The 14,219-nt window shown below is 41.7% G+C and overlaps 1 protein-coding gene across 5 annotated transcripts in view; it reads right to left on the bottom strand.

The window, feature by feature from the left end:
- Positions 1-5,143: 5,143 nt before the first annotated feature.
- gtdc1 (glycosyltransferase-like domain containing 1) overlaps positions 5,144-14,219 on the bottom strand; it is a 41,120-nt gene continuing 32,044 nt past the window's right edge. For all 5 annotated transcript variants that reach the window (XM_060875717.1, XM_060875720.1, XM_060875716.1 and 2 more), the window contains 5 exons: positions 10,905-11,014; positions 10,023-10,167; positions 7,569-7,639; positions 6,438-6,529; positions 5,144-6,295 (listed from right to left, as the gene is read on the bottom strand). In XM_060875717.1, the coding sequence (XP_060731700.1) occupies positions 6,212-6,295; positions 6,438-6,529; positions 7,569-7,639; positions 10,023-10,167; positions 10,905-11,014 (502 nt within the window). In that variant the 3' untranslated portion in view covers positions 5,144-6,211. The remainder of the gene's footprint in view (positions 6,296-6,437; positions 6,530-7,568; positions 7,640-10,022; positions 10,168-10,904; positions 11,015-14,219) is intronic.

The raw sequence follows: 14,219 nt of genomic DNA on the forward strand, positions 1-14,219 counted from the left end.
TAGAGATAAAAAAAAAAAAAAAAAAAAAAAAAAACCTCCAAATGTTATGATAGGACTACATGCGCATTTGTTTTACATGAAAATAAGAAATGCTAACAGGAACTGGTGGGATGTTGCTTGTTGCTCTTTGAGCAAATGTATTTCCTCTTGTTGCACATATTCAGGTCTTGAGCCAGGTTTGATTTGTGCGATTTTTTGCTTCGGGTTTACTGTCGCATAAGTAAATCGTACAACGTAAACAAAATGTTTATGTGACGTGCTCACGTCCGGAAAATTTAGTATCACTGTGACCAAAACTGAGCCAAAGTTCTGACAGGGTCAGAAAACATTTTTAAAATTTCTTTGCTATGACACTTGTCTTAATTACACCATTAGGATTATAATAATAATATACAATATTATATATGATATAGTATAATATAATATACAAACATCAATATAAATGAATTACATTAATGAACATACATTAACTTTACCAGCCCACACGCCTGACCCATCGTACAGGCTTGCAAAGCTAACGTATGTCAAAAAAAAAAAAAGCATTCCATTTATTATTATTATTATTATTATTATTATTATTATTATTATTATTATTATTATTATCATTATCTCAGAATGGCCAGTCTATGTTGTCTGAGTTTTAGTCAATTAAGGTTAACTTGACTTCCTGATCTGTGCCTTTTTTGACTTTTGAACTTAAAAAAATAGTATTTTTTTTAACCGTCATCGTGTCATACGGACATCTTCTTGTGTACTCTTGTAAATAAAAAGTAACCGTTATGTTTAAATGCAGTGTTAGTTGTACATTTCTTCAGGTTCAATAATTTTATGTACTGAATACAAGTGCATCTTTTTTTTTTTTTTTTTACATTTTGGATTACATGTTTTTGCTGGAGTTTAGAAATCATATATTGGTCAACCCGAGTCAAAACCCCACCAGCTATTCAGCTTCGAGCCGGTATACTGTTGTGAAAAATACTTCCAGTGATCTTCAGAACTGCCACAGCGAACATGCAACGGCCACAATCACATCGGTTTCTAATCAAACTGCCAAAAGTCCTCTCCAATTCCCCAACAGCGGCGTCTTTTTATTCGCTCTCCGCAAGCCGACGCCGAGACGCTCTGCATGAATGTGTTTTTTATTCCATCCCAGAGATAAGACGGAGTCTGTAATTACGTGGAGAGCCAGTGCTCTAAATCAGACACTTCATTTTTTTGGCATTGAGTCGAGGAACGATGAAGGGGAATGGAGAACGAGGAGGGGGGGAAGGGCAAAACAAACCAGATACGCCAGCTTGCAAGTTTCACAAAATCCGTTGTGGAAATAAAAGAGAGAAATGTTCTGGATGCTTGGAGTGACCTTCCCGGCACTGTGGGTTATCTCTAGAGCTGGAATTAGCAGAGACGGGCCACTGGGACATCCACTGCTTCACCACAAGTAAACTGTACAGTATGTAAATGAACTGATTCTATCCAAATATTACAGAGCATGTCAAACAAATGTCAAATAAAGGTGATCCCGTATACAGTACATTCGGCATGATGTTCTGGTTTCTCTCACACGTGCATATACTGTACAGTACACACACTATACTGGCTTGAAGTGCTGACTAAATGTTTCTCTTTTCTGGAAAGGTTTCTTTGGACAGACTTAATACCGGATTAATACACCTCAATAGGAGCTTTAATAAATATGTAAATCTTTCTTTCAGCATGTCTTTTCCACATCCGGAATGTAACGTTGAATATATACAGTATATATATATATATATATATATATATATATATATATATATATATATATATATATATATATGTATGGATCATTTGTGGCCAAAAACAATACTGCAAATGCTAATCAACATTTAAGCAAAAAAAATAAATACATTTTATGCACCCAAAAGCAATAAGAACACAGATCACATCCCGGCGTCCTCTAAACGAAAGACCGGCCGACGCCGTGTAGACTCGCAGGACGAGACGGAATCTGTGGGCTTCGTGATTTCCCTAGGCGGGCCGAGGCACTCTGCGTCTAACGATTTCATGTTCTAACCGGAGAACACTGCGCTACGGAGAACCCCCGCCACTCCACCTCGCACTCAACACACACTTTTGTTTTCCCATCCCTCTTGGCAAAGCTTCATGGAAATGGGTGTCTTTGTAAGGCTGAAAAAAAAAATATGAGTTGAATGCTCACAAAAAAGAAAGACTCGAAAAAAGTAAATGAAAGCATAACAATGCTGTGTCCTTGTGAACCGCCTGCCATGTTCTAACCACCAGACCCTATTAAAAGGTGGAGCATGTTCCAAGAGAACATGGCAGCATATTGATAGCATATGACGGTGTCACACGAGGACAGCGGCTCTGTCTCGGCCTTGTTTTTACATTAGGAACGCTGGCATGCTCAACCTCAGCTCTTAACTACTTGTAAGGCTTTAATAGAAGTACACTGAATATTCATTATAGGATTTGCATGTTTTAGATACATGTTAACTTTATTAAATAAATAAATAAATAAATAAATAAATAAATAAATAAATAAATAAATAAAAACCCACACATTTATCCGATAACACAAGGCACAAAATCGTGCGTATGATTAGTGATGATAATGAGCTGTTGTGGGTATTTTAGAAACTGATGATCTGCAATTTTCACACACAACAGGTTCGAGAAATTACACAGATTTGGTGTGGAAAACAAAAAACAAGTGGGAGTAGTGTAGTGGGTGGAAAAAGCAGTCATCTCTAGAATTGAAGAGTCTACTTTCTTGCCACCTGAGCGAGTTGGTCATCTCTATTTTTCCATAGCAGAATTTTTAGGGTGAAAACCACGAGTTATTTTTAATGGCTACACGACACACTCGACTAAAGAGCATGTACAACGTATCAAACCGTGAGGCGTGATAGCAACAACGGCAGAAGATCAGATCGGGATCCGCTCCTGTCCACCGAGCACGTTAATTGGTGTCTACAGCAGGCACAGACTCATCCGAACAGATGAAGAGATCACAATGGCTTGGTGTGATGGGTCAATTCTGTAAAGTCGGAAATTTGGTGCACACAGCATGACTCCACAGACCCAGCTTGCCTGAGGTCAATATACTTCAATGACCCAATCACCAGATCTCCTATACGGAACCTTTGGGATGTGTTGGAACTGGAGGTTCTCACTATGAACGTGTGACTGACGAATCTGACATAAGGTCCTAGCATAGTATTAGCATGATGTTCCTAATAAAGTGCCTGGAATTTCTAGTAGGTAGGAACTAATATGCGAAGTGGTTAGCACTAGTGGTTAGTGGTTTGCACGTTCGCCTCACACCTCCAGGGTCGGGGATCGATTCCCACCTGTGCGTGTGTGGAGTTTGCATGTTCTCCCCGTGCCTCGGGGGTTTCCTCTGGGTACTCCGGTTTCCTCCCCCGGTCCAAAGACATGCATGGTAGGTTGATTGGCATCTCTGGAAAATTGTCCGTAGTGTGTGAATGTGTGAGTGAATGAGAGTGTGTGTGTGTGCCCTGCAATGGGTTGGCACTCCATCCAGGGTGTATCCTGCCTTGATGCCCAATGACGCCTGAGATAGGCACAGGCTCCCCGTGACCCGAGGTAGTTCGGATAAGCGGTAGAAAATGAATGAATGAATGAATGAATGAATGAATGAAAATCACTGCTAATCATAATTCCTATTAAATGTACAATCTAGCCTCAGAACTCCTTTATTTCAGAGGAACGTTACTTCGTCACCACACACACACAGACACACACACACGAGGTATTCATTGCTTAGAGAATTTCATTCTCGCATTTTCTCTTTCAGGTTTAGAACAACAGCCAAAACAGAGGCAGGAAGGATCACTGCTGGGCTGTGAAATTAATGCCACTGTTTCTCGTTGATAAACCAATTTAAAAACACCCCCCGGACCTCCTCGCGCTCTCACTCGACACCTTTCTGTGTAACTCGGGGTTGCGGCTGTTGTATTTTTTATACAGTAGTCGACTTTATTAGAGACCGGAAAAAAACCACAGCTGTTGAAAAAGTTTAAATTAAAAGCCTTTATCCGGTGTCCTGCGAAAGGTGAACCGGTACGTCGGAGATAAACACATTTTTAACCGAAAGCTGCAAATCTTCTGTTAAGACTGAGAACGGATGAGGGATTAAACTGGCAGACGTTCGACGTAGTGGGAGGAAAGGCAGTTATCGCTGGACTTGACAAGTCCTTGTTTCTGCCTTTTTTGTGAGTTATTTTTGTCGTGTCCACAGTTTTAGTGTTACTACCCATTTGCTCTTAACTGCCACATCAAACAGAGTGCTGGATTGACAGCTAGAGGTTCAGGGACCTATCAAGAAACCGCATAACTAGAGTTCTTATGAATCACTGTACACAATCTGCAGTAAATCTGCAGACTAGTAAGGTTTCCTTAACTTTTAAAAAAATTTACTTTAAATTTAAATTTAAAATAAAAAAAAAAAAAAGTTTATTTCACACAACCAGGCTTTGAGATTAGGTCTGCTTGTGTCACTTCGGGTTCCTCCGACACTGTCAGTAAGAAGCAGGAACATCAATTAAAAAGGCCAGCGAAAAAGGGCTTAATGCCTACTGCGCTTTATAGAGGTTGCTATTAAGTTTTTATTTGTGGGGTGACATTTTGTAAGTGGTGAAACGGCAGCGGTATAAGCTTTACGGCGTCATAAGGTCCTGACCTCTGGTCGGCCAGACTCGTCTGACTCTGCAGGAGAGGATCCTTAAACGACAGCAGACCGGTCACAGGACTCGGGGGGTCAAAGCAATCCGTCTTCGGGCTTAACGTACCATGGCAAGACACGGTGTTGGTTTTCGCCAAACTGAAATGCGATAAATGACACTATCTCGCTTAAAGCTTAGTATCCTGCACATGCTCGGTTATGATACTGTAACCATCGGACATGAATCCGTGAGTGGGAACGTCCCTGAAATAACACACATATCAAGCTGCTAACGTCTCTGCGTCTTCTGGAGGAAGGGAAATCGTAGCCGCACATGAGGAATGCTGATAGGAGATATTAGGAGCCATTTTTCAAACAGAGGTGGGTCAGGTCCTGTGCCAAAAGCAAGAACGATGGGCCTCGTTTTGCTCTCAGGAAATAAGGAGCTATATAACAAAATGATTTCATTTCTTTCTTTAATTCCAATCTCACATCTGCTGCACCTGAATTAGCAATACATTTGTATTAACAACGGGTCACCGAGGCGAGGTAGCAGAATAGAAATGGATATATTGCAGTCATTTTTTACTATTGAGCGACTTAAATGATTTCAGCATGACAGATTAAAAGGGAGAAGCGATCAAAGGGTCCAAGCACTCACGTAGGGTTGACATGCAAACATACTTGTAGGGAAATCAGGGTTTTCATCTTCCCCTTTACATTTCTTGACCTACTTATAAATACATAGTTCCTGGGCCCCCTAATTACACGGTGGTTCATTTCCGAACGCAAACACTATGAATATATTTAGACTCCACCACAGTGCAGTGAAGGCCTCCTATTAACCTTTTCTGAGCCTCGGGGGACTCTGTCACAACCTGGCAACCCCCAGGTGGAGCCCACAAGAGCTTCAAGCCACAACTTTGGCCGCCACTCAGCCCGAGTGGGAAGCGAAGATTCCAGCCGTGCAGCTCAGCTCCGGCACAAAAAGGATAAAAATGGAGCCGAACCGAAATGTGAGGTGGCACCGCCTTAGCGGAAAACACGGACGGCGGTCGCAGGTTTCTAGGTTGTTTATTTTTTACTTCTTGTTTTTTTTCTCCTCTGCCTTAAAACTATGCATGTAAAAGTGCTCAGCGTTGAGGCCCTTGTGCTGTGGATGTTGTTTTAGTGGAGAGGTGGTGAGGCCGAGGTAGGTTTGTGGCTGTGTCTGTTATGAGAGTCATGAGTAACACTTTATTTTAGTTGACTGTAGGACACGTTCGGGGGATTTCTTGTATTCCTGGTTATTCTTGTCCTCCTTTTGTACTTTATTTATTTGCCGTTATTATAATTTGCTACTTACCTGTTAAGGGTTACCCGGGATTCAAGTTTAATAATAGAACTGAGTGAAATCGGCTTTAAGTGTTTATAAAAAACTTGCTAAAATTCGGAAATACGGGATGCTAAAATTGTCCTTTCACGATACTTCATTTAATTGAAGTGTGTCGATCCCGAGTGAGGTTCGTGTTGTACTGTGAATAAGCGTCACGACGTGTTCCTGGAACTCGTCGCCAGCAGAGATCTGTACTCGTGTCCCAAAGTGTCCCAGGAAAACCGTCCCACGTTCACCTAAAACAGAGAGATAACGATATGATCGGGACGCAGAACGATCCAATCGCGGCTTAAAATTCTAACTGAAGAAGGTTGGAAATTGACGAGTCATTATGATAGGAACATTATCTTATCTGTAGATATAAGGTACAAGTCCTACCTGAATGACATGTTGTCTCACTAAATGTGGATGCTTACAGAAACCCTGAAGTCTCTTAAACAGTTGCTCAGGTGTTGAGTACAGATATGAACCTACATTAAAAAAAAGGAATATATTTTTGATTTCAACAAAGAAAAAAAAAAAATAAATAAATAAATAATAATAATAATAATAATAATAATAATAATAATAATAATAATAAGTCTTAAATCCTGGAGCGTGGAGCAGAGACAAGACCCGACTCCATTCTGTGGTGTGTTTTACATTATTCAACTGGGCTTGGAGTTTTTTTTTTATTTATATAAAGAACACCGAAATGTCTTCTGCCCAATGCTTTAGGCTTTAAGAGGAATTACTTATTACTCTGACATCATTCATAGCTTTAGTCTGAGACAATTAGTATTTTACAGTGTATGAAAGACTACGTAATTTTGTCAGCGTGTCATCTTTAATGTCAAATTCTTCAAAAAGGGAAAGGAGAGAGGGGGGGGGCACGAGAGAGAGCGCGAGAGAGCGAGAGAGTGACAGACAGAGAGAAAGAGAGAAAGAGAGAAAGAGAGAAAGAGAGAGAGACAGCGAGAGAGAGACAGCGAGAGAGAGAGAGAGACAGCGAGAGAGAGAGAGAGACTGAGAAAGAGAGAGAGAGCGAGTGAGAAAGAGAAAGAGAGAGAGAGAGAGAGAGAGAGAGAGCAAGGGAGAGAGAGAGAAAGAGCGCACGAGAGAGGGAGAGAGAGAGAGGGGGGGCACGGGAGAGAGCGAGAGAGAGAGTGAGAGAGAGAGAGAGACAGAGAGAGAGAGAGAGAGAGAGAGAGAGAGAGAGAGAGACTGAGAATGAGAGAGAGAGAGTGAGCAAGTGAGAGAGAGCGAGAGAGAGAGAGAGAGAGACAGCGAGAGAGAGAGAGAGAGAGAGAGAGAGAGAGAGAGAGACTGAGAAAGAGAGAGAGTGCGAGTGAGAAAGAGAAAGAGAGAGAGAGAGAGAGAGAGAGAGAGAGAGAGAGAGAGAGAGAAAGAGCGCACGAGAGAGGGAGAGAGAGAGAGACTGAGAATGAGAGAGAGAGAGAGAGAGAGAGAGAGAGAGAGAGAGACTGAGAATGAGAGAGAGAGAGAGAGAGAGAGAGAGAGAGATCCTACCAGGGAATATTTCTGGGTAGACAAGAGCCTTTGGACACAGAGGGTAGCAACCACAATGCACTGCTTCTAACCTGTAACACCAGGTCATGATAAGAGACATTCATTCTGTGACATACTGAAAATATTTAAACTACTAAATATATATATATATATATATATATATATATATATATATATATATATATATATATATATACACACACACACACACACACACATATACAGTATATATACACATACACACACATATATATATACACACACACATACACATATATATATACACACATATACACACATATATATACACACATATATACACATATTGAGTAAGATTTACTCATGTTGGAACAAAGGATGTATATATTTTTACACTGTAAATGTGTATTTTCTGAATTTATCTGACAGTCTATCTGTTTCATGGTGGTCACTGTAACAAAGCGCCTTCACGGAATTCCATAATCCGGCTCCTAACGAGCATGACGAGTGTGACTGCGGCGAAGGGAGGAGGAAAAAAAAAAAAATCGGTAAACAGCCGTGAGGAACAGATCTTAACAAGGAGCCAATACCAGAACGGAGGACTCCTCCTCAGCCTGGATCTGCTCGGTCAAAGTTTTGGCCGCACTCAGACACGGATGGAATTCAGTCTTCAAGTCAAAACTACAAAATCCTCAGTGAAGAGTTAAATCTGGGGCAAACTTAGCTCCCGACAGACTCGCCTGATCCGAACCCGCCCTGTTAGCTGCCAGCGGAAAATGACTGGCTGTTTAAATATTTTGTAGAATGAGCGTTAATATTTCAGGAGTCCATGCATCACTCGCCTCGCCATCAGATCACCATCTCATTCCCCATGCTAAAGCCATGCATATTTTAATATCCGATTAGCCGGCTGACGTTCAGCTCGGAATTTGTAGATTTGACTGAGCGACGGGACCGGCCTTTCTCTGAAAACTTTTTTTTTAGCGTCGGTTTTAATGTCGATCCTTGTAGGGGGTTTGGAGCGACACGTGAAAGCCGAAGCAACTTATGTGCCGTCTCACAGCACGCAAAAGAAAATATATCGATTCTGGAACAAATCGCCCCATGAGTCTCATAGGAATAGGAAGAAAACACCTAAGATGGTTTCACCCTACGAGTCCAACCGTAGTCTTACTCAAGGCGCCCGATCTGTTTTCCATCGAAGGCTAGACGGCAAACCAGAACTATAAACTACATATAACCGCCAAGTGCAACCGACGACGTTTCCCTCGCTGATCTACCGCCGCGCGAGCGTGGAAACTTGTAGGCGCTTGGCCCCGGTCTCATGACAACTGATTAAGATCAGCTCCATTTCGATGCAGTTAATGTGCGAGTGCACAAATGCTTATCAGGCATTTCATCTGAAATATAATTAGCAGATCATTCTGCTTGGCGGCCTCGCTGTTTTTCTGCCGGGCATGGATGGGTGTCTGCCGCCAATTAATTAGATTAGGTTAATTTCCACAATAACGAAGACAGAGTGCGGTAGAGAAAGTCCCTACGTGTGGGCGCGGTGCTGAGAAAAAGTTACGCGTAACCCAAGCTGCGGTTCTTTAGCTTATAAAGTATGTTGTTCAGATCGACACAGTAAAAGCAGGAGCTCGGGGTCTCAAGCCTATAAAATCTGCAGGTGCTTAATTGCATGAAGCTCGAAAATAATCATTTAATTTAATTACTGTTCCTTACACAACAGACCGTGATTATGATGCGGCAGTGATGTAGAGCTGCACTCGCGAACAGAGCGATCATCGAGCGTGAACTTCATCGATCTCCTGAAAGCGTTTTATCGGTCAGGGTCACCGCGGAAGAAGCAGGGATACACCTCGGATGGTTAAGGCAGCGTGCACACACATTCACACACATTCACAATTTAAAATGACCAGTCTACTTTTGCCATGAATAAGAAGGAGCTGGGAAACCAGAGGATCCAGAGGAAATGGACACTGTGACAAACTCAAGCTCAGGATTGAACCATGGATCTGTAACGCACCAAAAAAAAGGTATGGCTCACTCAAAAAATACCTCAGAGTATATTCCTAACAATCCAGTCTCCAACAGGCTCATGGACTTTCTGGATTCAAACTATACTTCACCCTAACCAGACATGTCCCATTCCATCTCCGCCTTCCCTGATGTAACCACAAACCACTCGAGCTTATTCTCTGTGCATGTCTAAAGAAGCTTACCCAGTTTAGAATTGATACTGGCACATCTTTTTCCCAATACACTGTGGCCCTGCATTCTGTAAATGTTAATAAACTATTAAATGTTGAGTAAACGCCCTTCGTTAAAGGACCAAAAACAAGACACAAAAAAAAAAAATCCATTAACGTTATTCGGTTTCGGTGAGTCGTGCCGTTCTGGATGTTTCCTGAATTTTCACAGTAGGGCCACTCCGTTTGTAAGAGAGAAAACGCCCTTCATTAGCAGACTTACATGGCCACGCCGAAGAACTCGTGCTTGGCCGTGGAAACGACAACATCTGCTTGGCACAGCGTTCTGAGGTAGTCCTCCTTACTGGGCATGAAACCCCAGTGGCGGATGTGGCGAGCCAAGCGTTCTTTAGCCTCTGCGAAGACGTCTGAAAAGTTCGAGAGCTCAGCGTCAAACACGAGGTTAATTAACAGAGAGAGGCAAGTTTGTGACTCGAGAAGGAAAAAGACGCGAGGGGCAGTCGTAACGTTCGGACGTAAAAACATAAAACGGGAAAGGGCAAAAACAATCGATAGTGATCCTATTAGTGAAATCAAAATGGATTAAAAGAGTTTTTAGCGTGATTGCCTTCCGAGTAACCGTAAACGTTATTTCAAAATATGAGTAACGTTTACGGTGCCTTGTCCTCCCCCCGTTAGCTCTTTATGCTATTATAAAAGTTTCCAACGCAACAGAAGAGACTGCGATTCCTTTAAGCTGCTACGTGTGTATAAATTAACTTAAGGAAATACTATAAATATCCAAGTCTGTCCAAAAGACATTAAAGCATAATCATCTGCTAATGGAAGCATGTTTTGCTAATAAAAATGGTTCGAGTACAAGTCATACACGACTAATGGATGATCTATGACCTTCGTACGTTTTTGTCGGTTTAACAAATTAGTCACTGTTTAGCGACGGCTTGGATGAAGCCTGAAGGGCGATGCACAGAGGCGCACAAACAAAAAAAGAGTCGACTTAGTATTCAGTATTACTTCCTGATTCGATTTCCTTTTGCACGTGCAGTTTGAAAGCAACGTTCTCGATCTAACGTTAAAAATAAACCGAGTTCCTCCTGTTTCCTAGGTCCCCTTTACATATCTTTATGGGGTCAGTGCACTGTACCTGGTACGTCCGTAAACGTTTCCCCGAGGACGGACACTTCGAAGCTCAGCTCTCGCTCCGCCAGCTTTAGCAACGTCTGGAAAAACAGCTCGGGGTCTTTGTCGTGTTCCCTTCAAAGGAAGAAAACGAATATGAGTATGTCTCATTGGTGCTACAATATGAAAGGAGAGCAAAATTAAAACAAGACGTGGTTAAACTCGTGCCAGGAAGAGAACCTAAATAAAATCTGCTTTTGCTGTAGATTTCAGAAACCCATGAATATTAATAGCAACAAACGCTCAGAGTTCTGAAAGCAGATAAGTACGTGTCTCTCTCTCTCTGTCTGTCTCTCTCTCTCTCTCTCTCTCTGTCTCACACTCTCTCTCGCTCTCTCTGTGTCTGTCTCTCTCTGTCTCTCTCTCACACTCTCTCTCTGTGTCTGTCTCTCTCTGTCTCTCTCTCTCACACTCTCTCTCTCTGTCTGTCTCTCTCTCTCTCTCTCTCACACTCTCTCTGTGTCTGTCTCTCTCTCTGCCTCTCTCTCGCTCTCTCTGTCTCTCACACTCTCTCTGTGTCTGTCTCTCTCTCTGCCTCTCTCTCGCTCTCTCTGTCTCTCACACTCTCTCTGTGTCTGTCTCTCTCTGTCTCTCTCTCTCTCACACTCTCTCTCTCTGTGTCTGTCTCTCTCTGTCTGTCTCTCTCTCTCTCTCTCTCTCTCTCTCTCTCTCTCTCTCTGTCCTTTAAAGTAATAACTCAAACCATCTCCTGCTAAGGCCACACGCCCAAAAATTTCAATCGAAACGCATGAGCTGGAAATAAATATCAAATGGTCCTTCCATCTCTGCCTGTAACACAGTCCAGAAGTGAGCCAAAGGCCTGGCACACGGGGTACGCTCCACACTCGAAGAGTGCTGCCAAAGCCTTTTCATTTTGCAGCTCATTTCCTTCTTTGAGCTCGTTTTTTAAACAAAAACGGGCCTTCCTTTCCAAAAGTGACGTTTGTTGAAGGTCGAAGGCAGATTACTGAAGCGCTTGACAAAAGATGCCACCCCGCCTGGGCAGAAGCTCTTTAGATGAGGTATTAGCACAAAGCTTATTTATCCTCATTTCCGCTTCTTTTATGCTGCCACGTCCCCCTGTGGCTCGGCGCTGATTCCCTCATTAATTTCACATCTTCTTTGAATTGAACATGTGAATGTAAACCTCCTCCGGTCTAAGCACGGTTGACCCGTGGTGAGGTGACATGGCGCCTATTACCCGTCCTGTCAGCGGAGTAAATAAAAATGTAATCTGTACACGACGTGAAGCCTTATTCCCTACTGACACCGAAGCCCAGGGTTAATTAATATGTCAGCTACGCTGCTCCGGGATTGCTGGAGGCTTCGATGTGTTGCTGGCACTTTGGGAGTCAGACGAAAGAACATAGCAGAATGTTACTGCCAGTCCTGCAGATCAGGGTTTTATACCAAGTTTCATTTGCAGCATTAAGTCTGAACGCAGACCAAAATATCTGCTGCTCGGTTACTTAGGAACATCAGGAACATTATATAAGGCAGAGATTTCTGCAGACCGTTGTTTTGGTTTCGTTTCTCTTTCCACCGTTATTGTAAACGATCGGCCGAACCGCGCTACGACACACGACGCAAATAAAACAAATCGAGAAGAGCTTGTTCAGCGGGGACCCTCATTAGCAGCGTCCTTTAGCACTTAAAACACGATCAACCTCGCATTCAGACAGCTATGATTAAATATTCCCCTTTAAGTCGCACCCAAGAGGTGCAAAAAAAAAAATAAAAATCTCAAACTATATTTACAGCGAACGTTAAAAGGATTGCAATCAGGAGAAAGTGAAAAGTGCTAAATTAATGTTTGATGTTTGAAAGCCCAGGCGCAGGATATCAGGGGATTGGGAGGGAAAGGAGAGAATGGTCCTCAAAGTGAGAGTATTTCTGTATGCGTTATAATTCCATACAGAAGATACGCTGCATATCTAATGAATAGGAGGAAAACGTAAACAACGTATTGTTTGGAAAATGAGATTTTTCCGATTTTACCTCGGCTACTTGATCCAGATAAAGCTGTTTCCAATCGAGCGTCGAACGGTAACTCTTTTCTTATCTGTTTCACATCCCTGAACACTGGACTCAGACCGTTGTCTAATATGTTACATATTTCAGAAAGCTGAAAGGAAAACGTTTTCTAATTTGGGTTTTTGGGAAAGTGCTGTTGAAGCTGCTAGTCTGGTGTGCGTCATGCTCTTCAATGCACAGTCACTCCGAAATGGCAGAGTTTTGGCTGCGAGCTCGGGGGAGACGGTGGTGCCAGAGGAGCGTTCAGGGGCAGCGCCAGCGTGGTGTGGTGATGCGTCAGTGCCCGCGTCTCTTACACTCGCTGATTAGCGCCTAGAGAGCAGACTGGGAGGGGGGAAATAAATAAATAAATAAATAAATAAATAAAAAGGAAAAACTGAGTGATGCACAAATATGTCTGGATTCCCAGAAGGAAGAACACAGCACAGGTCCAGGAGTTTTTTTTTTTCTTTTCTGCTTATAATTATCTAAAATATCAGAGAATTGCTGAACACAAAAAAATATAGAGCTGCTTTTATCAGTGTTAATTATTGTTTAACCTGAAAAAAAAAAGGTTTAAAAGCATTTTCACAAGCAGGAAGCCTCAAGTCTTGTTAATGGCTCTTTTCAAGACTTAAAATAAAGGAAGTAAATAAAATAAAAACAATTTGTAAACAATTTAAATGAATAATAATAATAATAATAATAATAATAATAATAATAATAATACAATAATAATAATAATAATTATAATAATAATAATAATTTTACATTTTAATAATAATATTGATTCCTCATTACTTTTACTGTTTTGTTTGGTGGATTTTTTTTTTTTTTTTGGAAATTTGATTAATTTTGCTAAATAAGCAAAAGCAGTGGTCAGAAAGCAGGAGATTATTAAACATCCAGGCGTGAGCTGGAAAACTCCGCTGTGCTGGATATGTTACAGAAGCACAAACTGTCCAGTTTTATCACAAATAGTGAGAGCTTCAATACAGCTTCAGAAATGAGTTTCAGTCCTTCACAATATTAGTGCGGGTTTGTTTATAGCCCTGTGCCACATTTCTTAGAGCTGTGTGTGAGGGAGTTTTTTTTTGTTCTTCTCCCCAAACTCCGACAGAACACAGATCCGCTTAATCGTTTATATTCATTAGAAACTATAAACATGACAAAAACTGTAACGTGTCATTCGTAGGCATAAGTAAAAGGTTCTAAAGCAGCTTTTACACAATCGAGTATCAAGCTGACGAAACATTAACTATGTCTC

The sequence above is a fragment of the Tachysurus vachellii genome, chromosome 8 (assembly GCF_030014155.1).
Source record: "Tachysurus vachellii isolate PV-2020 chromosome 8, HZAU_Pvac_v1, whole genome shotgun sequence".
NCBI classification, from domain to species: domain Eukaryota; kingdom Metazoa; phylum Chordata; class Actinopteri; order Siluriformes; family Bagridae; genus Tachysurus; species Tachysurus vachellii.